This window comes from Leucopleurus acutus (assembly GCF_964270905.1).
Source record: "Leucopleurus acutus genome assembly, chromosome: 8".
Taxonomy (NCBI): Eukaryota; Metazoa; Chordata; class Mammalia; order Artiodactyla; family Delphinidae; genus Leucopleurus; species Leucopleurus acutus.
Genome location: NC_139151.1, coordinates 56,944,934 through 56,968,386, shown reverse-complemented (window position 1 = coordinate 56,968,386; position 23,453 = coordinate 56,944,934). Strand labels below are relative to the sequence as shown.

The window sequence follows — 23,453 nt, the reverse complement described above, 5'->3', positions numbered from 1 at the left end:
GAGAGGTCACGGATCCACTTCACAGGGAACTCTGGATTTTCCAGGGTACATGAAGATATTCCCAGGGCTGTGCAGAATGGAAATATAAGTTCAAGGAGAAAATGAAACAATATATAACGTGCAACTGGTCAAGAAAAACTTGTTGCCTACCTTTAAAGTGGATAATTGTGGGTTCAAATCACTGTGGCATTTATATTCCTATGATACATTTAAAAGAATGACTAACTGCTTTATCTCAAAGAGTTGACATTACGATAATACTGGAAAGCATAGTCTTTTCAAGTTTGTTTAAACTAAGGGTGAAAAGTTCTACCTATGTTAAAGTTCTACGTAACTTAGAATGTACAAAAGAAAACCGTACCCTTTAAATTCTTGTAGAGAGAATGTGAGCACAAACATTTGAAGATCGGGGCTCTGGGCTGTATACCCAGGAGTGGAGCTGCTGGGGTCTGGGGATGCACCACCAACATTCCTCCGGATACCAAATTTTCCAAGGCAGCTGTGCTAATTTACATTCCCCCCAGCAGTGGAGGTGAGTTCCACTGCTCCCCAGCGCTTGTTGTCCGTGTGGAGGCCTGCAACATTCACAGGGTAAACATGGCCATGACTCTCTGGGGACGCACGAGGCTAAGCAGAGGTTACTTGGAGCCTGAACCCCTTCTGAGCCTGTGGAATCAGGGTCTGGAGAACAAGATTAGATGATTCTAATGGCTTCTCTACAAAAACCCAAAGCACTCACTGTTAAGAAAGAGGCAGCCAGCCCCCGTCATACCCGTGTTGGCCGCATGCCAGCCCCTGGCTCCTGTCCTCTCCCTTTGTCTCCGAGCTGACCAGCCGCCCCTTCACACGACCTGGCTCTGGGTAGGAAGCTAGGCAGTTGGTAGCCCTGGCTTGTTATCATCTTGTTCCTGTTCTCCAGTCACCTGAATGGAGTCATGGTAAATTCAGCCCTAATGTGTGGACTCCGCTAGTCAAATTCTGCTAAGCCAGCCTCCTGACTCGTGTTTCTGCGGAGGACTCTCACCTCCCTAGCTATGTTTTGTCCCACATTCTCAGGCCTTTGCATGGGGTTAGCCAAAGATGCCCACTTGGCCAGTGGACCAGCTGAAGGGGTGGGGAGCGTCTTCGGGGAGAGCAGCAGTCCCGCCCCTTTCTGGGAAAGAGGTTGAACAAGGCACTGTAGTTGCCAGTTGTGAACGCCAGAGGGCGACATATGCAGAGCTTCGGGAGAGCCGGTTTAGGAAAGGGGGAATTTCATGTTCTAAAATCAAACTGGACAAACTTACTCTTTCTGGGTACTGCATCTGTGTTCCCCGTCCTTGAGCTGGGCTTGGTAACACCCACTCAGGAAAGGTCTAGCTGGTCTTTTTTACCTGCCTGCCTACCCCTTGCCCTCTCCCTCCTAGCCCTTACTGGCCCTGGGCAGGTCCCTGTTACAGCTGTCGTCAGGCCGCATCTCCCCAGACCAGAGGCTGATCTCAAACCCCTGCAAGAAGCCTGATGAGCTGGGACCTCCTTGGCCTTTTTCTCTCCCTTGGCCATGTCTTTCTGCTTCTGCAACCTGACCTCTTATCCAATTTTCCCCACATCTTTCTTTAAAGAAAGATTTCTCTGCCCTACATAGCAAATAGTGCCTGGTATGTGTGAAAGGTACTGGTGTGTTACGGCCTTCTGCAAAGAGCAGAGGTGTGGGCCCATGTGTTAGTGTTGGCAAGGTGACACCCTAACCAAAACATTGAAGATTAGCATAAACCTAAATGCCAAGTTGTTTATTTGCCTTAAAAGCAGTGATAATCTGTCCCACTTAATGAACACTTTCCACATGCTAGGCACTATGATGAATGCTTTAAAGACACCGTTTAGGGACTTCCCTGGTGGCGCAGTGGTTCAGAATCCGCCTGCCAATGCAGGGGACACGGGTTTGAGCCCTGGTCCGGGAAGATCCCACATGCCGCAGAGCAACCGAGCCCGTGCACCACAACTACTGAGCCTGCGCTCTAGAGCCCACGAGCCACAACTACTGAGCCCGTGTGCCACAACTACTGTAGCTCACGTGCCTAGAGCCTGTGCTCCGCAACAAAGAAAAGCCACCGCAATGAGAAGCCTGTGCACTGCAACGAAGAGTAGCCCTCACTCACCGCAGCTAGAGAAAGCCCGAGCGCAGCAACGAAGACCCATGCAGCCAATAAATAAATTAATTAATTAATTATAAAAAATAAAATAAAAATATAAGGACACCATTTAATTCAATCATAGAAATCCTATGAGGTTAATGATCATTTCTCCACTTTCCAGATGAAGAATCTGAGACTCAGAAACGTTAAGTGACTTGCTTGAGATCACAAAGCTTGTAAGTGGTAGCACTGGGATATGAAACAGATTGAGCTGGCTTCATTATTTCCCCACTGCCCCACCTCTGACAAGCTGTCTACTCCCTCGGCACCCTCCTGGTAGGACACCAGAATCCTTCATGGCGCCCGTGCATCGCGATGACCCCATCTGTGTGACATTGCAGGTGCACACCATTCATCACAGTGCATCTCACTGCCTGGAAAGACATCTGGAAACATGTATCCCGAAATGTTTACACTGCTTAACAAGAAGAGTGCTGTTTTTATTTGCTTCTCTATCTTTTCAATGCTTTTTATGAATGTATTTTATTTTTTGAATAGGAAAACTATTTTCATAATGGTGGGGGCAGGGGGAGTCCTTCTTTTGCTTCCATTCATTCTGCTGATGTGTCTGTCTGTCTGGCAACCACTTGAGTATCCTGTGAGCCTCAGTTCAAGGATTGGAGCTCTGTGACATCTTTTCCAACACCCTGCCCTCCTCAGTGCCCTACTGTCCCTATTTTGATACTTTGATGCTTATCACACTTATTTACTTGTCTGTATCCCCAGCCCCTAGCCCCAGCTCTGAGTTCCTGGAGGGCAGGAGCAGTGTCAGATTCATCAATGTCCCCAAGACCTGATATAGGCAGTGGTTCCAAGTAATAGTAACTAATGCTAATTGAACACTTACTGAAACGGAGCAGCAGCCTATGGTCCTGGCCCCCCATGTCCTCAGCCTGCCTTTTGTCTGTGGAAAAACTTTAGCCAAAGAATAAGTTTAATCAGAGAAGTGAGGAAATGCAGAAACAAAGGAAAGCAGTCCAACAAGACTAAATAATAATAGTTCAGTCATTAAGCATAGTCCTTTAGTTCCTCTTCAAGGGCTATAGTTAGCATTCTTAGCCATATCCTGTGAGCTGTCTTAGAGATACTGAAAGCCCCACCAGGTGGAAGAAGTTAACTACATGACGACCAGACTATATCCATGACATAAACTGCCATAATTCTGAGACTTGGCCTCAAAGAAATGGGAACAAACCGACCCTGGAACTAAAGACTAACTGTACTTAAAACAATCAAGATGACACTGATCAGACCACTGCATGACTAATTTCAAGATGACTTTCAGAGCTGACTGTGCTGTTTCTGAATGTAGCCCCCTCCCTCTGTCTATAAAAGCTCTTGCCCACTGATGGTCAGTGGTGGGGAGTCGGCCTTCGGATGGGAGTCCGCCCTCCCCCCCCCCAAGATTGCCAGCCTCCAAAATAAAGCAAACTTTCATTTCCACCAACTTTGCCTCCCTATTGGCTTTTGAGCAGTGCAAGCAGCTGGGCCTCCACTTTCGGTAACATGTTCCAGGTGCTTTACTATGTGTTAAGCACTTTCCCTGTATTAACTAATTTAATCTCACCACCACTCTATGGGGTGGGTTAATTATTATTTCCATCCCATTTCACAGATGAGGAAAATTATGCAGAGATCACTTGACCAAGGTCACATAGCTAGCAAACAGTCAGACCAGGGATGTGAACCCAGGCCATCCGGCTCAAGTCTGTGAACTTAAACACTATGCCACACTGAATAAATGCTTAGAAAACTTTTGCTGAATGAAAAACCTAGAGCTTCTATAAAATATCATTCAAACTGAAGGATGTTTTGGCTGGTCCCAAAGGCAGGGATTCAAATCCATATCCCAGGCCGCTGTGTGGATCCAGTGACACACAGGAAGTTTGCTCAGAAGAACCTGAACAAGGTTAAATGGTTGTTCTCACTGAGTTTGGCTCTATTCATTTGTTGGACTTTGTTGGACCTCAGTTTATAGAAGAAAAAGGGCTTGTGTATATGGAAGAGGGGGCTGTGACAGTCTCACTTTCCTGGCTCCAGGAACAATACTGAATTCTGCCTGAGGGGCCTCGTCCACCCTAGCTCCAGTCTAGAGCTGATCTGAGCCAGGGTGGGATCCCAGGGATCCACCAAGCATGAAACAGTTCTGAGTTTCCCAGCGCCCCAGGCAAACAGGTAAACAAGATTGGTATGTAACACTCCACTGTAATCTTCTGTTCATTAAGTCTGTGAACAGTTACTAAGTGCCTACTCTCTGCCAATCACTGTGCCTAACCTCATGGAAACAGAGAAGTAAGACATCATTGATTTCTGTGGTTGAAAGGATTACAGTAGCACTATTAAAGGGAAATATAAGAGCCATTAGTGGAAGCCATATATGTAACCAAATTTTCTAGTAGCCACATAAAAAAAAAAAGCAGAAGAAACAGGTGAGCTTAACTATAATAGCATATTTTATTTAACTCAACATATCTAAACTGTTATTGTTTCACCATGTAACCAATATGAAAATCGTTGAGGTTTTTTTTTTTATACTTTGAAATCTGGAGTGTATTTTACACTTATGGCCCTTTTCCACTCAGACCAGCCACATTTCAAGTGTTCAGCAGCCCTGCGAGGCCAGTGGCTGCCGTATGGGACAGTACAGATTTACAGTCTGATTAAGAGAATAAACTCTTCTTTATCCTGAGCTTCCAGAAGAAAGGATTATGGGATTTGGTGTTGGAGGCTGGGACATTCACATTGTTTCACAAGTGGCCACGTGATCAGAAATCCTATCTGTATGCGGCCCTTGAATATTTTTCCATTTTTATTCATTTTAAATTTCACAAGTGGGACTTCCCTGGTGGTCCAGTGGTTAAGACTCCGTGCTCCCAATGCAGGGGGTACGGGTTCGATCCCTGGTCGGGGAAGGTACTGCATGACGTGTGGCATGGCCAAAAAATAAAAAAATAAATTTCACAAGTGATACATGAAAATATTTTATGATAAGAAAAGTCAAGCAATAAAGTAAATTGCCCCTAAAGCTCCCCCAATACTACTGCAATTCCCCAAGTAAGCTTAGTTATCTATCGGTTGGGTATAGATCCTCCTATGTGTTTATATGCATATCCATTTTAGTTTATTGTACATAAATAATAAACAGTCCATATTGTTCTGAAAATAAGTTTGGTCACAGTGATATTTCTTGGTGCTCTTTTCTTGGTGCTCTTTTAATCACTACATAATATTCCATAACCATTTCCCTACTGCAGGGCTTTCAGGTTGTTTTTAATTTATGTTTTCATTGTTACTAATAGTACCATAATAAACATTCTTGCACCACTTTCATTTACATTTGTGTGTTTTTCTGGAGTAGATAAAAACAAACATATTTGCTGGGCCAAAGGGAATTGTCTCAAGTTAGAGTAGGTACCATTAAGCTGCCTTCCCAAAGGAAGCCCAGTTTACACCCCACCTACAGGGTGAGGATGCTCTCTTTCTCACACGCTTCTGTACACTGGATCTTATTTTTATCGGAAGTAGGGGTAACAGAAGTGTGAGTCTTTTAGCAATGATACAAGACAATAAACTTTTTAAATTCTTGGGGAATTTCCTGGCAATCCAGTGGTTAGGACTCAGTGCTTCCACTGCCATGGGCCCAGGTTCGATCCCTGGTTGGGGAACTAAGATCCCACAAGCCATGCAGCGAGGCCAATAAATTAATAAATTAATTAATTAATTAAAGTTCTTTAAAAATTTATTCTATAATTGTTCTCTTGATATCCACAGACTCAATTCAATGCCCAGAGTGAGTCACTGATGAATTTTAATCAAATCATTGAGAATGTGATGGCATCATCATATCTCACTTGGAGGCGTTATTATCTAAAGGAAGTGATGACCAAATGTAGTCGATATTATCCTAAAACAATAATCTCTTAAGAGGTGCTCTAGTGCAGGGGTCCCCAACCCCTGGACCGGTATCAGTGTGCAGCCTGTTGAACTGGGCCGCACAGCAGGAGTTGGGCAGCGGACGAGCGAAGCTTCATCTGTCACTCCCCACCGCTCGCATTACTGCCTGAACCATTCCCCCCCGCACCCTGTCCATGGAAAAATTGTCTTCCATAAAACTGGTCCCTGGTGCCAAAAAGGTTGGGGACCACTTCGTCTAGTGGAGACTGATGTACCTACCCTCTCTCTGTCAATCCAGTTTTCCCTCTAGGACTGGCACAGATCCCTGGTTCTTCGGTTGAACACTGGAAAAAGTTGTTGGCTTATTCAGAGGTCTTGTAGGAAAAAAACATAAACCGTTGAACACTCAGTCCAGCTAGATGCTCGCCCCATGAGAGGTCCTCGGGAAGCAAGACCTACAGAGCCTGGTTAAGCAGAAGGGCTCCTCTGTCCTCCCACCTCACTGAGCAGGGAGGCAGACACACCCACCTTCACGCACTCAATTTATTTATTTATTTATTTTTAAATTTATTTATTTATTTATTTTTGGCTGCATTGGGTCCTCATTACTGCGAGCGCGGGCTGTCTCTAGTTGTGGCGAGCGGGGGCTACTCTTCGTTGTGGTGTGCAGGCTTCTCATTGCGGTGGCTTCTCTTTGCTGTGGAGCACGGGCTCTAGGCACACAGGCTTCAGTAGTTGTGGCACACGGGCTCAATAGTTGTGGCTGGCGGGCTCAGTAGTTGTGGCTGGCGGGCTCTAGAGTGCAGGCCCAGTAGTTGTGGCCCACGGGCTTAATTGCTCTGCGGCATGTGGGATCCTCCCGGACCAGGGCTCGAACCTATGTCCCCTGCGTTGGCAGGCAGATTCTTAACCACTGCACCACCAGGGAAGTCCCTTAACTCACTCAATTTAAATTCTCTCTTCTTTTTTTGCCAAGCTCCTCTAGTTGGATCCGCATGTGTTAAATGCTTTCTATGAGATTCCACTGTGCTGGTCTTCAAGTGACTAAACTGTACTCCAAAACTGTGGGCTATATTCATTCAACCAGGCAAGTCTCACCTTTGATTTTTAGGAATTTCAGGACAGGACCTGGGTGGTACTCACAGACATGTCGCCCTCTCTTCATAGTTCCAGGTACGCTCCTGTGGCATGAAGGGCCAAACTGAGTAAACCTTCTTTACATTTTGGATATCCAGGAAGGAATTAGGTCATTCTCGCAGTCCCAACTTTTTTTTTTGGCCACACTGCGAAGCTTGCGGGATCTTAGTTCCCCCACCAGGGACTGAACCTGCGCCCCCTGCAGTGGAAGCGAGGAGTCTTAACCACTGGACTGGCAGGGAAGTCCCAAAGTCAGATATCTTCCGCCCTCCGCCACCCCGCCATGCCGAACAGCTGACCAGGGATTGAACCCTGGGCCCTTGACAGAAAGCACAGGGTCCTAACCACTGGACCACCAGGGAATTCCCTCACGGTCCCAACTTTTAATTAGAATTCAGTGTAGGGACTTACCTGGTGGTCCAGTGGCTAAGACTCTGAGTTCCCAATGCAGGGGGCCTGGGTTCGATCCCTGGCCAGGGAACTAGATCCCACATGCCGCAGCTAAGAGTTCGCATGCCGCAACTAAAGACCCTGCATGCTGCAACTAAAGACCCTGCATGCTGCAACAAAGATCCTGCACACGGCAACGAAGATGCAGTGTGCCGCAATGAAGACCCAGTGCAGCCAAATAAATAAATATTCTTTTCAAAAAAAGAATTCAGGACTTCCCCAGTGGCAGAGTGGTTAAGAATCCGCCTGCCAGAGGGGTGGGGTAGGGAGCGTGGGAGGGAGACGCAAGAGGGAGGATATATGGGGATGTATGTATAGCTGATTCACTTTGTTATAAAGCAGAAACTAGCACACCATTGTAAAGCAATTATACTCCAATAAAGATGTTTAAAAAAAAAAAAAAGAATCTGCCTGCCAATGCAGGGGACACGGGTTCAAGCCTTGGTCTGGGAAGATCCCACATGCCGTGGAGCAACTAAGCCCATGCACCACAACTACTGAGCCCATGAGCCACAACTACTGAGCCCACGTGCCTAGAGCCTGTGCTCCGCAATAAGAGAAGCCACCACAATGAGAAGCCCACACACCACAATGAAGAGTAGACTCCGCTCACCTCAACTAGAGAAAGCCCTCGCACAACAAAGACCCAACGCAGCCAAAAAAAATAAAAATTAAAAAAAAAGAATTCAGTGTATTGTGACTACTATTATTTTTACAGCGTTATTTTGAGTAATATAATGTCTTCTTAATAATAGATAAAGTGAAAGGCATTATGATAAAGGTAAAGGTTTCCTTCATGGGCTTTCTCCTGGGACCAGAGGACAATACCCAGGCAGGCATACTCTTGTGTCATTGGGGAAGGGCAGCAAACGAGCTACTGTGGAGACTCCAGAGGTGACGTTTACCTGAAAGAACTTGCCATTGTCTGATCCTTAGCTGTGAGTCTCTGCAACTTGGTTTTGTGGGCAACCCAGTAAGCCATGGCACTTGTAAGCAAATTCATATGATACACACAAGCAAAAACTGATCTAGAATTCATGCACTGATTTGCTTGATAATCAAACTTTGATTGACACTGGGCCTGAGCCAGGCCATATCCTAGACTCTGGATGTAATGAACAAAACAGGCTTGGTCTCAGCTCTTATGGAGCTTACAGTCTACTGGAAGAAATATATTGACAGGCCATTCCAACCCAGTGAGATGAGTGTTATAGTTATGGGAGTAACTAGGAGAGGCCCAATCCTAGAGGAAGTGACAGAGGGAGATGACACATGGAGAAAAAAGCTTGTTCCTGATTTCCTTACCTCAGTGAGCGTTGTCACTAAGCATCCACCCCTGGTGTCATTCTCAATTTCCCCCTCAACCTCAATCCATCACCAAGGTACATCAGGTCCACAGAATGTCTTTTTGGTTCATCCAATTCTTTCCATCTTCCCTGGTCCCTCTGTACAGCTCCCCCCAGAACTCTGTTAATTCCATGATTATAGGACAGAGCTCAGCATCAGAGTTGTTTCAGCGCTGGGGAAAAGCTCAAATGGCTTCTAGGACCAGACGATAAGTGAGTGAAGCTGCCAGAGACCTTGGCACATTGAAAAACGCTTTTCCATATAAGAGGGAAGGAGAGTGCTGCTATGAGGAAATGTGGGCCCAGTATTTTGCTAGACTTTTCTATATTTTTAAGAAAACCTAGAATAGTTTTATAGAGAAATCTGATTTTTAAATGGAGGCAAACTATTCAGGTTTAAAATAAAACTGTTCATCACAAGGAAAATTTTTTTCTTTCTTTTTTTTGTATCTATATGAGATGATGGATGTTAGCTGAACCTTTTGTGGTAATCATTTCTTGATTACCACAAGCCACTTCATGATGTATGTAAATCAAGCCATTATGTTGTATGCCTTAAACTTATACATCGATGTATGTCAAGTATTTCTCAATAAAGCTGGAAAAAAAACTGTTGGTGAAGTGTTAAGGAGTGAAGTGTGCTGATGTCTGCAAGTAGCTTTGAAATGCATCAAAAGATGCATCGTTGTGTGGATAGAGGGATGGATAAATATATGATAAAGCAAATATAGCAAAAATGTTAATTGCAGCACCTAGGTGATGAATATATGGGTGTGCACTGTACAGTCCTTCCAACTTTTCTGTACACTTGAAATTTCTCGTAATAAAATGTGAGGGGAAATTTTTTTAATTGAAAAAGAATTGTGAGCCACTATTGTGACTTCTGTTACAAGTTGTAACAGACTATGAAAGTGAGGTAGAGGTAAATGGGTTAATAATATAAAGGGAATTAAACAGTCCTTAGGGGGGAAAAAACAGTCCTTAGAATATTTAATACATATTAGATACTATTATTATTATCATTTGGAACAGAGGAAATGGACACAGATTGGAAGAGATAGGCGCCTCAATGAATTTCATTGAGGGCTTTCAGCCAATTTTCATTACAGCGTAAAGTGTAGGGACCAGGGTTCCATGCATTTGTTGTGTGAGCTTATACCTGTAATTTCCATCTCTGCGCCGGACGTTGCTCGTTTTTAAACTGATGAGAATTGGACTCTAAACTCCCTTGTAGTTTTTAAGTTCCGATTGATCTGATCCTGTTTCTTCCTATAGGTGTCTACATTACTCTTCTCTTTCCTTTTACCTCCTTCCTAAAGTAAAAACTACATTTCCCATGAGCGCCTACAAGGCGTCGACGTCGCGCAGTTCTTTGTCGTCATACAGCGCCCTTTATCCGCACTTCCTCCCACTAACCCCTTCTTTTCCTTTCGGCGGCGCGTGGCGGCAAGATGGCGGTGCAGATATCCAAGAAGAGGAAGGTGAGACGCACCGGGGCCCGGCTGCAGGGAACTTTGGAGCCGCGCGGGTCAGGAGTTTCTCTGGGTGCCGTCGCGAGCCCCGCGGCTCCCTGCCATGCCTCGGGCAGTGGCTGGGCCCCGTGGCATTCCCGTGGGCCGCGGATGGCGGTTGATAGAGCGCAGGCCCGAGCCGGGCGAGCGCAGTATGGTGGGGATGGGAGAGAGAGATTTCTGCTGGTTCTGGGCGGAGAGCAGAGATGAGCACCGGGGACCCCTCCTCCCCCGGAGAAGGCGCTTGTGAGCATTTCTTGGTCAATCAATAAAATTAGTGAACGTGTGGTGTTTTGAGGGCATGAGCCATTTCCCTCATCTTAACTGTGGCTTTGGGAAAGGGCTGTAGCAGTGTATTCTTCCTGTCTTCTTACGAGTCCTGTCGGGGTGCAGCCTTCTGACCCCAAAGACCTCAGTCGGGAAGGTTACTGACAATTTCTTGTTCCAGCTGGGGCCAAGGAAAAGTTCTGGGGAAATGGAGGGGGGACCTGGGGGAAACGCTTCCTTGAGTTTAATTCTTTGCTTTTCCATGGGAGAGAAGTGTGTAAAGTGCATTTGGTTTTAGACAATTTGCCATTTTGTGTACGCATAACATCTATGTTAAGGTGAAATCCACACGCTTTTGTGAGTTGGGATTTGCCGACTTCGTGAAACACCTGGGAATAATTAAGGCAATAATTAAGGTGGCTGGGATTCTCATGGGCCCAGTTGTGTCTACAGGTGAGACTGCTTAACAAAAGTTACTATCTGCTCTTTTTGCTGGTTGCAAACATAGTGTTCCTGCTGTGCTGAATTAGTTCTAAATGTGCCATTTAAGAGCAGTTTTTTGTTTAGCATGTGTACATATAAATGACAGTTTTAAAACCCTTCAGTGAAGAGAAGATGACGAGTCTGACTGGAGGTGTTCTCTTTGTCCATGTGGCCCCTACTCTGTGCTGCGTTCTGTGGCACAGTTTTAAGGGCCCTGGGTCAAAGTAACTTCCAAAAGATGACCTAGAGGCATTTGTCTGAGAAGGGTTGCCATGTTTTTTCTGGAACAAAGGTAAAATAATCGATGATGGGTCATGTGTTGGAGGCGTTGAGTTTTGATGAGGGTTGCATTGGTGGAAAGGCTGGGCTAGAAAAAGTGAGCCTGCGCCCACATCCTAATTTTGAATTTACTTTTTGGTTAGTTTGTTGCTGATGGCATATTCAAAGCTGAACTGAATGAGTTTCTCACTCGGGAGCTGGCTGAAGATGGGTACTCTGGAGTTGAGGTCCGAGTTACACCAACCAGGACAGAAATCATTATCTTGGCTACCAGGTAAAAATTCGTTTTTCTGGCCATCGCCTATAATTGTCATCTGTACTAAGGTGGTCTATTCTGTAAACTTAGGGGGACAATCAATGAATTTAGTCTTACTGAATGTAATTTTTTTAAGCTGCATTTAGAAAAGAAATTAACTCTAGGTTTTTTCATCCAAAATTTATACTTGGCTTGTGTCAGATGAATAAGATTTTACTACCACACGTGCACAAGATTTAAAATCACATCTGGAATTTTATGAGAGCTGTGAATTGCCATTCTTTATTTTCCCCAGGACACAGAATGTTCTTGGTGAGAAGGGCCGGCGGATCCGGGAATTGACTGCTGTGGTTCAGAAGAGATTTGGCTTCCCTGAGGGCAGTGTAGAGGTGAGTGGTCCTGGTTTATGCCAGAGGTTACTGTGGACCTGGAAATGGCTCTTTAGGATGGTACTTCTGAAAACCCATATTATCACCCTGAAAAGTTATTTGTGATCAGTGAGTAATACAAATGGATTGGTATTTTGTTGAAGTTCTTCTCATAAGCACTTAGCAGGATTTTACATTCACCTTGGGTATAGTAATGATACATATGAAGGATTGGATGCCCCATCGGTCTCCTTGGTGTGGCCATAGAAAGAGCTAGGGGTGGGAGGGCAATGAGGAATAGTTCAGCCTATGTCACTGAGTGTGTGTTAGGTGTGGGCATTAGAAGTGCTTTAGTACTTGGGTAGTACAATGATACATAAAATGGTGTATGCTTGTATAATGGATGTACTGGTTTTTATTTGAAAACAGTGGCAAAGGTAAGAAGTTCAAGGATGTGCCTTGTTTCTTTCTTAAAGCTTTATGCTGAAAAGGTGGCCACGAGAGGTCTGTGTGCCATTGCCCAGGCAGAGTCTCTGCGTTACAAACTCCTAGGAGGCCTTGCTGTGCGGAGGTAAGTGTCCTGAGATTTTTAATGGTTGTGTCCTTTTGTGGGTCAGAATATCAGCATTTTGTTCATTTAGTAAATGAACTCTTTTTATGTGACAGGCTTGGCTAGTCTCTGAGGGTTTTAACAATAAGACGTTGCTAATCCATGTCGTCACTGAACTGGCGGCCTAATAAGAAAGACTTGTAAAGAATCAAGTTTTTAAAGAGTGGTGGGTGCTCTGGTGGAGAACTATTCTGGGTGTGCTTTGGGAGTAAAACAAAAATAGAACGGGGTGGTGCGGGGGAGTAGTTAGGGTTCCTTTTGGAGCCATTCAGATCTATTATGTGTTGTTAATTCTCTGGGGACTGTAAAGAGCTAAGACTCATCCCTGATGAGAGCTTAAAATCTAGTCAGATTTCTGTGTATGTAGATAGTAACATGAGGAGTGAAGGACATGAGGTGGTTAGATTGGCCATAGCGCTGGGCCTGCTTGTAAGATTGCAGCTGGCAGTTCTTTGAGTAGTTCCACTCTTTGTGGAGTAAATGGAAATGCCTTGCCTGGGTGTCTGGAATTTGTTAATACTTAACGCAGAGCCCTGGGAGGTTTTTCAGCGGAGGAGGGACGCTAGAGCTGTGCTGTAGACAGGTTGACATGGTGGCAGTGCTGTAGGCAAGGATGTGCAGAAGACTGCCCACCTGGTTTGAACGCCAGCTCTGCCGCTTAGAACAGTGATTCTCAAAAGTTTGGTCCGTGGGCCAGCATCACTGCCATCACCCGAGGACTGGTTAGAAATAAAAATTCTCAGTCTCCAATCCGGGCTCACTGAATTGGGAAATAGGGGGTGCAGCCCAGCTGTCTGTCGTCATAATCCCTCCAGGTGAATTTTGCACACACCAGAGTGGTTCATTTTAACCTTGAGGCGTTCCTAGTGTGCAGCCAAGGTTGGAAAGCACTTGGTTAGAAGGAACTTCGTGTGTTTCCCTAAGGAATTCCCTACGATTAGGTGTGATGGGAATGGAAGAAAGTTTCTAGCTCTTGGGTCAGGCTCTGGTCAGACTTATTCTCCATTAAAGGAACATTGAAAGTAGTCAGTGCAGGCTAATGAGTGTTTTTTCTTTAGCATGGTGGGGTTGAGCAATCCTGTCTGGTGATAACACAAATGGCCATTTGTCTCTTGCGCTCCCGAAGGGCCTGCTATGGTGTGCTGCGGTTCATCATGGAGAGTGGGGCCAAAGGCTGCGAGGTCGTGGTGTCGGGGAAGCTCCGAGGACAGAGGGCTAAATCCATGAAGTTTGTGGATGGCCTGATGATCCACAGTGGGGACCCTGTTAACTACTATGTTGATACTGCCGTGCGCCACGTGCTGCTCAGACAGGGTGAGCAGCCAGGAGTGCTTGGGGCAAGGGGCTTTTTAAACGGGTAGACGTGGTTTTATATACACACCTCAGTGTTTGGGGAATTTGTCTGGGAGTCGTGGAGCATTTTTTTGTTTAGCTTCGTTGGAGAGAGTTGGTTTGTCCTTGTCTCGGCCACTTGTGTACCCTTCAGTGATGACACGATGACGAGTCAGAAAGGGCACATCCTGCTCTTGGTCCTTGTCAGTGCCACGTTCTGTGGTGCTGTGCATGGGTTCCTTTTGCAAAGTGTCCTCTTCATTGATTGATTAGAGGCATTTGTCTGAGAAGGGACCAGACCCAGGGCTTCTTGAGTAGACTCCTGTTTTCCTTCTGCTCCATCCCGTTGTGTAGTGGGGGGCGATGGAACCATAGCTCGGTCTTAACTATGGCATCTTCTAGGTGTGCTGGGCATCAAGGTAAAGATCATGCTGCCTTGGGACCCAACTGGTAAGATTGGCCCTAAGAAGCCCCTGCCTGATCACGTGAGCATTGTGGAACCCAAAGATGAAATACTGCCCACCACTCCCATCTCCGAACAGAAGGGTGGGAAGCCAGAGCCGCCTGCCATGCCTCAGCCGGTACCCACAGCATAATAGGTATGTCTGTAAGGCCTTCTTGGGGCAGAATAGGACCCTATCCCATTGTCCTTGTTAACACTTGTGTCCCACGCTGTGAGAGCACCTAGTGGATAAAAATCGGATTACACTTGCTTTACATGAGAGAACACAGGTTGGAGCCAGGGACTCATTTAACATGGTATGCTGTTGGGAGGAGTGTGTGCCTTTGGTCTCTTGAAGACATTCCTACGTGTACCACTGTTGTAAATATGAGTTTTTCTTTATTATCCTTCCTTAAAATTTTCAAGGCACTCTTGCTAGTAATTAGCTGTTCTGAAGCAACCCCCTTAAAACAGTAACAACAAGCCTCTCCTGTGCCCAGCGCCTGTTGTGTTGTTTCTAGACATTCTTTGTGTATTAATTTTCATGCGAACCGGATATTCAGGTGTATTTTCTGTTCTTATTGTACTTTATTTGTTTTATTTGGTTTCAGGGTCTCCTTGGCCGCTGGATCTGGAGTCTGGATGTTGCTCTATAAAGACCTTTAATAAAATCTTTTTAAAAGACCTGTGGCCTGACTAGACTCTACATCCAGTATTCAGACTGATGGTCATGTCACTCCATGAGACCATTGCTTGATAGATTCTTAGGGCTGTCTGGTTCACAGTGTTCGTGTGCTTTCCCTCAAAATCCTGTTGGTTTCAATTGTACTTGTGAGGAGAGGTCCGGAACAGGAGGACCCAAGCAGAGGTAACCAAGGAAATACCTTGTGGGGGAGTAAATCTGGTGACGGTGGTGGCTGATTGTTAACAGGGCAGCACCTTGATTGACTCAACCTGGAGTTCAGTGTTAGAGGTTTAGAAGGACGTATTTAGGATCATTTTCTCTATTACTCATAGAAAATGTAATGACCATTACATTTTGGGTTATGCTGTGCTCTAGGTGGTGTTCATTTCTAGGTATATACATTCTCATTTAATCCTCAACATCTCTAAAAGGGAATTTGATTGTGCTGCTGATGAAGAAAGAGCCTGATGCTCAGAAGTAAGTTTGCCTAAGCATTATAGAGCTGCGGTTAGAATCCACATTTCTATGTCCTGTTCTCTTAACCATTACACTCTAGAAAAGTATAAAGAACATTTAAATTATGTACAGTTTTATCTGATATTTTGAAGGTGTTTGCTGTTATGTATTTATTAGAAATTGGGTGCTTTTCACTTATTCAGGTGAAACTAGTGAGGGACAGGCTGGCATAAAAATCCTACAAGATTAATTAGAGGTAGTGAATTATGTTGAGGGCATGCTGACATTATCTGTGTGTGTGTCCCCTTTTAACAGAGCCTTGGATGTTTCTACTGTCTAGAGTAACATCTCATTGTTTTTGTCAGTGTTAATGGAGTTGAGACCATGTCTCAGTAGTAGAAATACTTTACAGTTCTCCAACCACTGAAATAGCTCATGTGTTAATGACCATTTACTGTGTTCCAGGGAGTGGGTTCATGTAAATGTTTTATCTTGTGGCTAGGAACTAGAGCCTGAATACAAAAACATTTTTCATTTCCCTGTGCTTTCCCTTACCCTGGAGTGGCACATTTCCAGGAATGAGCCCTTTCTCAAGCGAAAGAAAGTTTTATGGAAAGGGCTGAGAGAGGTGGTTACTGAAAAATGTTAACGTGAGAACTGAGCTAAGCTGATTTATTCCTGTATTTATTTCTGGGCTTATGATGTAGTTCATTTATGAGGAGACTGTTGGTAGTGAAACCATTTCAACTAATTTGAGCCTGTGCCTGTGGAGTAGTGGTGCTGGAAACAGGTTAAGACAGTCCTGGTCATCTAGAATCTTAGTGTCTAGTACTGGCATTGCCAGTCAGTTCTTTGCATATTTGATCAGGTGATCTTTTAAATTTATTTTCCTAGTGAGTTTTCTGCAAACTCAAAACTGGAGGTCAAGTCTGTCATTCAGTAGTGCTGTTAACATACCACCAGGTGGTGCTGTAACAGGAAGGGTGCACCAAAGTAGCTTGGGGAGGGAGAAGTAAACTCATGAAGTGTAACACATGTGCAGAAAAGTATGCAAATTATTAGTGTGCAAGTATGCAGCTTGAATTATCAGTGTGAACACCTCTGTCTACCCATTACTCAGAGGTGGAGGAGGGGTTAAATTAAGTGTTAAGTTACTTAAGAAAATCACGTAAGATGTAATGTAGCGCTGACATGAGCATTCCATAATCACAGCTCATCAAGAAGTGCAAACTACCTTAGAGGATGTCATCACTACTACCCTGAGATTCCCAGTGAATGATTTTTTCAGCTGTCCTTTTCTTTGCTTCACTTCCTTTGAGGTTCAGGTTTCCAGGTGTGCATCTGACGTCTAACCTTGTGGCCAGACTCATGCCGTGGCCCCTCCCCTCAGTAGGCAAGGTGTTGATGCTGGTCAGCCAAGACCATGTTGTGAAATGGCCTTGGGACCGCCTGGTGGGAATAATGGCTGTTGGCAACATGGAAGCAAGTGCTGAAGCCTTCCATGGACTCTTCACCAAAAGATTATTGTTAGGCTCTGAAGAGTTATTAGGTTCTGGTCATTAGGACTCCTGGCAGCTGGTGATGGGGGCCTCAAAAGCTGGGTGCTGATTGAACCACTTGCCCATCAGGCAAGGAAAGAACACATGCTGGCATGGGAGAGTGTGGGAATAGGCCTAAAGGGCAAACAAGGTTGGAGACCAACAGCACTGCAGAACCAGGAAAGGCACAGGAACTGGTGGGGTCCAGATGATGGTTAATTTTAGGGAGATGGGTTCCACCCCCAGACAATCTGGTTTTGCAAACCACTGTTGAAAAGGCTGCTATAACCTACAGCAGAGTGGAGGCTTGGGGCTGGCATACCCTCCCATCTCCCATCCCAGGTCAGCTAATCTCCACTCCTAGTTGGGAAATGAGGCAAAGGCTGTGAGGGTGTCAGCACAGTGAGAGTGGAGGATACCTTTCCCTTGCAGAGCACTTTACAAAGGAGACTCAAGGGGTTGTGGGGAGAAACTGGGCTTTGCAATCAGAGATCTGGGTTTAAATGCTGGCACCAGCACTCATTCACTGAGAGGATGCCTTTGGACTTTTCTGATCCTCAGTTACCTCACAGGGCTGTTATGGGAGTTAAAGGAGATCTAAATATCAGTATGTTTCCCTACTATGTGTCATTTATATCATCTGGAGACAAGTTACAAGCCCAGGCCTTCAGGTCAGTCTGTCTGGATTCAAAATTAAATCCACAACTTTTAGCAGTACAAGCATGGGCACATCAGTTACATACCTGTGTCTCTGTTCATCTGCATGTTTTTAGCAGTGCCTGGCTCATAGCAAGTACTCAGTAAATGCTAGCTGTTATTACTACCTACTTAGCATATCTATCCTCTTGGAAATCATTAATAGCTAACTTCATGGTAATGGATTCTCCCCATCCTAACTGTAAGGGCCCTGACCACAGGGGCCATGCTTTCTGCTTCTACAGGGAAGTGGGCATAGCTGGGCAGGTATCACTAGCCCCATTTTACTTGGCCTTTTTCTGTGCCGTGTTTCATTTAGTGATTGTTTCTGAGCTCCAGTGTGGCTACGTATAAATGAAGCTGTTGTATGTCAGTAAGGCCTGTCAACATCAGACCAAGAAAACATTTAGGTATCGTTGATAGTCAACATTTTCTGTCTCTAAAGATAGTTTTTCTTAACTATTTTCTCCCTAAGAGACATGAGATCTTGACATTATTTTATGAAATGGCTATTAAGCCATTTCTCTATTTGTTACTAATCAAAGCTACATTTATAACTTGATAAGCAGCATGACCATGGTGAGGAGATTATTGTTATAGATTATTATATGCCCTGAGCCTGCTGTGGGTGTATCATTTAATCTTCCCAACATCCCTGTTATGGGCAGATTCCATTACTAACTTCATTTTATAGCAGTGTTGATTAACCCATGCAATACATCTTAGGCTTTGGAAAATACAGTTTGATCCTTAACAATGGGGGCATCAGGGGTGCAGACCCTAACTTAACAGTCAACTCTGTATATGCGGTTCCTCCATATCTGCTGTTCAGCATCTGTGGATTCAACTAACCCCGGGTAGTTTAGTGCTATAGTATTTACCATTGAGAAAAATCCGCATATAAGTGGACCGGTATAGTTGAAACCTATATTGTTCATGGGTCAGCTGTACTTAGACTGTCTCAGAGAGATTACCACTTCTCATTTGAGAACAAGTAACATGAGATCCTAGATAGGCAACAACTTATCCCAAACGCTTGTTTCTACAACAACAAAAAAGATGGAGACCTGTAGCTCTGAAATTCAAATGAAACCACACTTCTGCTGCTCAGTCCTGTATTGCACTAATAGTTCAGCTGGCCAGGTGCAGCTGGGCCTTTGTCCTCTGGTGAGGACAGCTATGATGGGTTCATCCTGCCCTCACTGGCAAGCCAGTGACTGCCCCCATGACGAGCTTGCACCCGACAGTCCTTTGTGTGGTGAACCAGAGAAGCTGGAGCCATTAAAATCCAAAATTGCCTAGAGAGAGGGTAGGGCTCCCGTAACCTTTAATAATGTATTTGCTTTACAGGGGGAGGGGAAGGGAGAGCATAGGTACTGTAGGGGGGCTGCTTTCCCATCAGGAGGGGGACCAGAGGAAATGGATCTTTTACTCACTGATTTTACCCTTAATATACCAGAAAAAATAGCCATCACTATTTACCACCTGGGCCCATAAACACCCCCCTTTTATATTTTAAGTCACTGTAAGAATAAAGGAATAGTGAAAGTCAATTTTATGATAAATTTTAACAAGTATCCAAAATATTTAAAATTTAGCAAGTATTAACAGCATAACAATATACTAAAAACACTGATTGTAAACTTCAAATGGGTGAATTTTATGGTATGTGAATTGTATCTCAGTAGAGCTGTCATATATACATATATTTGTATGTGTATACATACATACATGAGTTATAACAGCAAACAACTTCACATTTTCATCGTCTAGAAGGATATATACCCCAAATGAGCAATGTTACTTGAAGGCAGTGAAATGTTTATCAGCTGCCATGAAGTGAAGGTATTCATCTTGTAGCTGCTGATTCCAGATTTCAAATACATCTCTAATAAGCTCTAGCTTCTGGGGCTTTTTTGGTTTTGTTTTGTATTACACTTGGATTGTCAACACGCAGTGCCTTAAAAAATTTTGGTTGGGGCTTCCCTGGTGGCGCAGTGGTTGAGAGTCCACCTGCCGATGCGGGGGACACAGGTTCATGCCCCGGTCCGGGAAGATCCCACATGCCGCGGAGCGGCTGGGCCCGTGAGCCATGGCCGCTGAGCCTGCGCGTCCGGAGCCTGTGCTCCGCAACGGGAGAGGCCACAACAGGGAGAGGCCCGCGTACGGCAAAAAAAAAAAAAAAATTGGTTGCTTATAACTTTGTTGAAGAGAGGATAGCCATTTTCTTTGCTTCATAATTTTAAAACATTTTCACTTTTAGATTTATAAAGGTCAATTCAGATGACCAATGAATTTTAAAAATTTCTACAGCATCTGTTTTTCTCCACTCATCTTTATGTACAGCTGCCTTCAGCTTGTCTCTATGAACTGTAACAAACTACCAAGTAAATTTGGGGGCATAGTCATCATAAAAGATACATACTGTCACATTGTCTTCGAGCAAAATGGGATAGTCCAGGTTTTTGTCACAAAGAATTGTGTGATGAAATCTTTCCTCTTGAACAACTTAATACAGTAGTCCCCCCTTATTTGCAGCGGATACATTCCAAGACCTCAGGGGTTACCTAAAACTGCAGATAGTAGGGAACTCTACATATACTATGTTTTTTCCTGTACTAATGGGTGGGTAGCATATACAGCATGGATATGTTTCAGATTTATAAAAGAATTCAACAAGTCCATATAGTGATTACAAAATAGAAAGTTTTATTCTATTATGTAAGAAGTAAAGTTCTCCTTGTTTGAAAGCCCGCTAAGAAAGAATTACAGTCATAAAATATCAATCTTCACAAGTAGATCTACTCAAAAAAGAAACTCAAAAATTAAATTTGGGTTCATCGTTTTCTGATTGCATACCAAGAGTTGTCTCTGTTCTCAGCCGGTGAGAAGATGGCAAACCCATGTGTGGTTAAGGGGTCATGGACTTGTCTGGCTTCCCTCTGAACTGAATGGTAACAGTTCACATTCAGCAGGCAGCCTGTGGTGCCAGAGAGCAGTGGACTAGGAGCCAGGGGGATCCTCTGTATATGGTCTCGGTCTAACCAGTAGTCCTTGTAATTAGGACACGTGGCTCTCACCTTTTGCTTGTGTTCCTGTGAGCCTCACTTACCAGGGACAAGCATCATGTCTCATCAAGTCGGGAGCCCAGAAGGTCAGGGACAGTATCCTATCAAGCTGGAATTTCCCACGTGGAAATGATGTATCTCCTGCTTCTAAACAACTGCTTTGCTGTGCCCCACACCATTTTCTCAGATTAGCAGAGGGGGCATGGAGGAAGCAGACTTTGGAGATAGCTGGACCTGAGTTGGAATCCTGGCTCTGCCACCACTCACCAGCCCTGTGACCTTAGTTAGCAGGTCACTTCACAACTCTTGAGTCTGTTTACTCATTTGTAATCGGAGGTGGGAGGGGGGAGGGGAGCAGTAGTAACTACCTCACAGGTATTATGAGATAGAAATCCAGGAAACCTTGATTTAAGGTATTCAGTGGAAGGGTTTGTTCCAGTCACTGGAGGACCCAGAGATGAAGGTGACACCTTTCCTGCCTCAAGAGGCATCCTATGGGTGTGTCAGGAGAGACCAGAGATGTCACACGAAGGCCTGGCCATATGTCAGGTGATGGAAGAAGGGCTGATAAGGAAGAGGTACAAGGAGGGAGTGGTCAGCTCTTGGGTGTATGGTGTCAGGTCTGCCCAGGCAGACAGAGCAGGAAAGGGCATTGGCACTTGCACGAGCAAGCACTGGGGCACAAATGGCCATCTTGGGGGAAACTGGGCAATCTGTCTGGCTACACAGAAGTGCTGAGCCTGGGTAAGATGCCCATGTCTCTGGGGAGAGCTTGCCCTGGATTTGCCCCTACCCTTTCCACTCCGGCTTTCGCCTGGGTAAGCAAGCAGTACAGCACCTTTGCTTTGTCCTGGGTGTTATGCATGGGGTGGGAGCAGGAAGGCTCTGAGGCTGGGCCTCTACCCCACTCCCCTCCCCCTCTGCCATTATCAGCTGTGTCCAGATGGTCACAGGCTCCCTAATCTGGGATAATCGGAGGGTAGGAGCTCAGCTGGGACCCGGGCCTTTATGCTGCTCTGTGATGGGTCAGCCCCAGCTGGAGAGATCCCGCAGACAGGGCCCTGGGGCTTTGGAAGATGGCTAGGGGCTTAGTGCTGGCCCTGTGCTGGAGGAGATGGAGGAGCAGATGACAGCTCTTCAGAAGGCAATCTGAGTGCAAATAAGGGGAGCCCCAGGTGGGGCCTGGCTAGCTCCTCTGGGCCTCAGAAATACAGGCACAGAATCTGAACCGCTGGGCCTTGATTCACAGAGTCTGTGGCATCAGTCCTTTGTTCCCTCTCTTTCTACTGAGTTCACCCCTCCCGACCCAGCAGTTTTATGTTGCTGCCCTTCAGCCCCAGATCAACCCAGGCGCTTATAATGACATCAGGAGCTTGTACCCCACGTTGATGTTGGGGATCTCACACATCCAGGTGCAAAGCTGGGCTCATTGGTGTCTTAGAGGCCTGTGGCTCTGGTGCCCACTACCGGGGGCCTCCAGTTTACTGCAAGTCTTGACCCCCGAGGCTGCTCAGGGTTCTACAACTGTTTTGTTTTGTTTCAGCTTCTTTCATGGGCGGGGGAGCCCCACCTTGGCCCAGGCTTCTAGCAGTGATCCTGGTTTGTCATCCTGGTTTTAAAGCCTTTATCCCAGAATCTGAATTTAGAAGCTTGAGCTTCTGCCTTATGTTTTACAATTCTGTTACTGGTCCTCAGACATGTTTGCTTACTTACAAGCCTATGCCTCAGTTGTCTGGCTTTTAATTTTATCTATCATTGCTATAGGTGTTTGAATTGGAGAGGGTGGTTTAGAAAGGGAGAACCATCCTGGCCAGAAGTGTCTCATAGATTCTAAAGCTTCATGGAATCTATGAGTCATAGATTCTGCCTCTTACTAAGTATGTGGCCTTGGGTGAATCTCCTTATCTTTTAAAATCAGTTGCTTCTCTGTAAAATACAGATATTAGTAACTAGCTCACTAAAAGTTTTTTATTTTAAGTGCCGATAATCTGAAATTTAAGAATAGTGACAATTCTTGGGAGGAATGTGCGAAGGGATGGGTTTGGAAATAGAGGGGCCTACAAAGGCATTTCTTAAGCTAGTGATGTATGTCTTAAGCTAGGTCATGGGAACACATTTATTTTATTATAATTCTTAAACTATACAAAATATATTTCTTCTTTTTATGCATGAAATATTTCATAATTTTTTAAAATGTCCACGCTGCTATTATGACGGTAAACGAGGTAATAACATATGAAGGTGTTTTGTAAAGAGTCAAAGCAGGGAGCAGATACTGGGCATTACTTCTCCAGGCAAAGGAGGCTTGAGCTGGAACACAGACCCAACCTTTGAAGGAGGTTTTATTTCTACAAGAAAAGGGGCAGTAAGCTAAGAGGCTGTTTACACCAAGGTGCCATGAGGGGAGCAGTGGTGAACCTGAGTTCTCCCTCCCCTCCCCACCTCCTGGTTCAAGTATGAG

At 45.0% G+C, this 23,453-nt stretch overlaps 1 protein-coding gene across 1 annotated transcript; it reads left to right on the top strand.

Annotated features, from left to right (window-relative positions):
* Window positions 1–10,400: 10,400 nt before the first annotated feature.
* RPS3 (ribosomal protein S3) lies at window positions 10,401–15,277 on the top strand. The gene is made up of 7 exons (XM_082843853.1): window positions 10,401–10,482; window positions 11,685–11,815; window positions 12,093–12,186; window positions 12,642–12,736; window positions 13,902–14,089; window positions 14,510–14,706; window positions 15,161–15,277. The coding sequence occupies exons 1-6, from the start codon at window positions 10,453–10,455 to the stop codon at window positions 14,701–14,703; spliced, it is 732 nt and encodes a 243-aa protein (XP_082699979.1). The 5' UTR covers window positions 10,401–10,452; the 3' UTR covers window positions 14,704–14,706; window positions 15,161–15,277.
* Window positions 15,278–23,453: the final 8,176 nt, after the last annotated feature.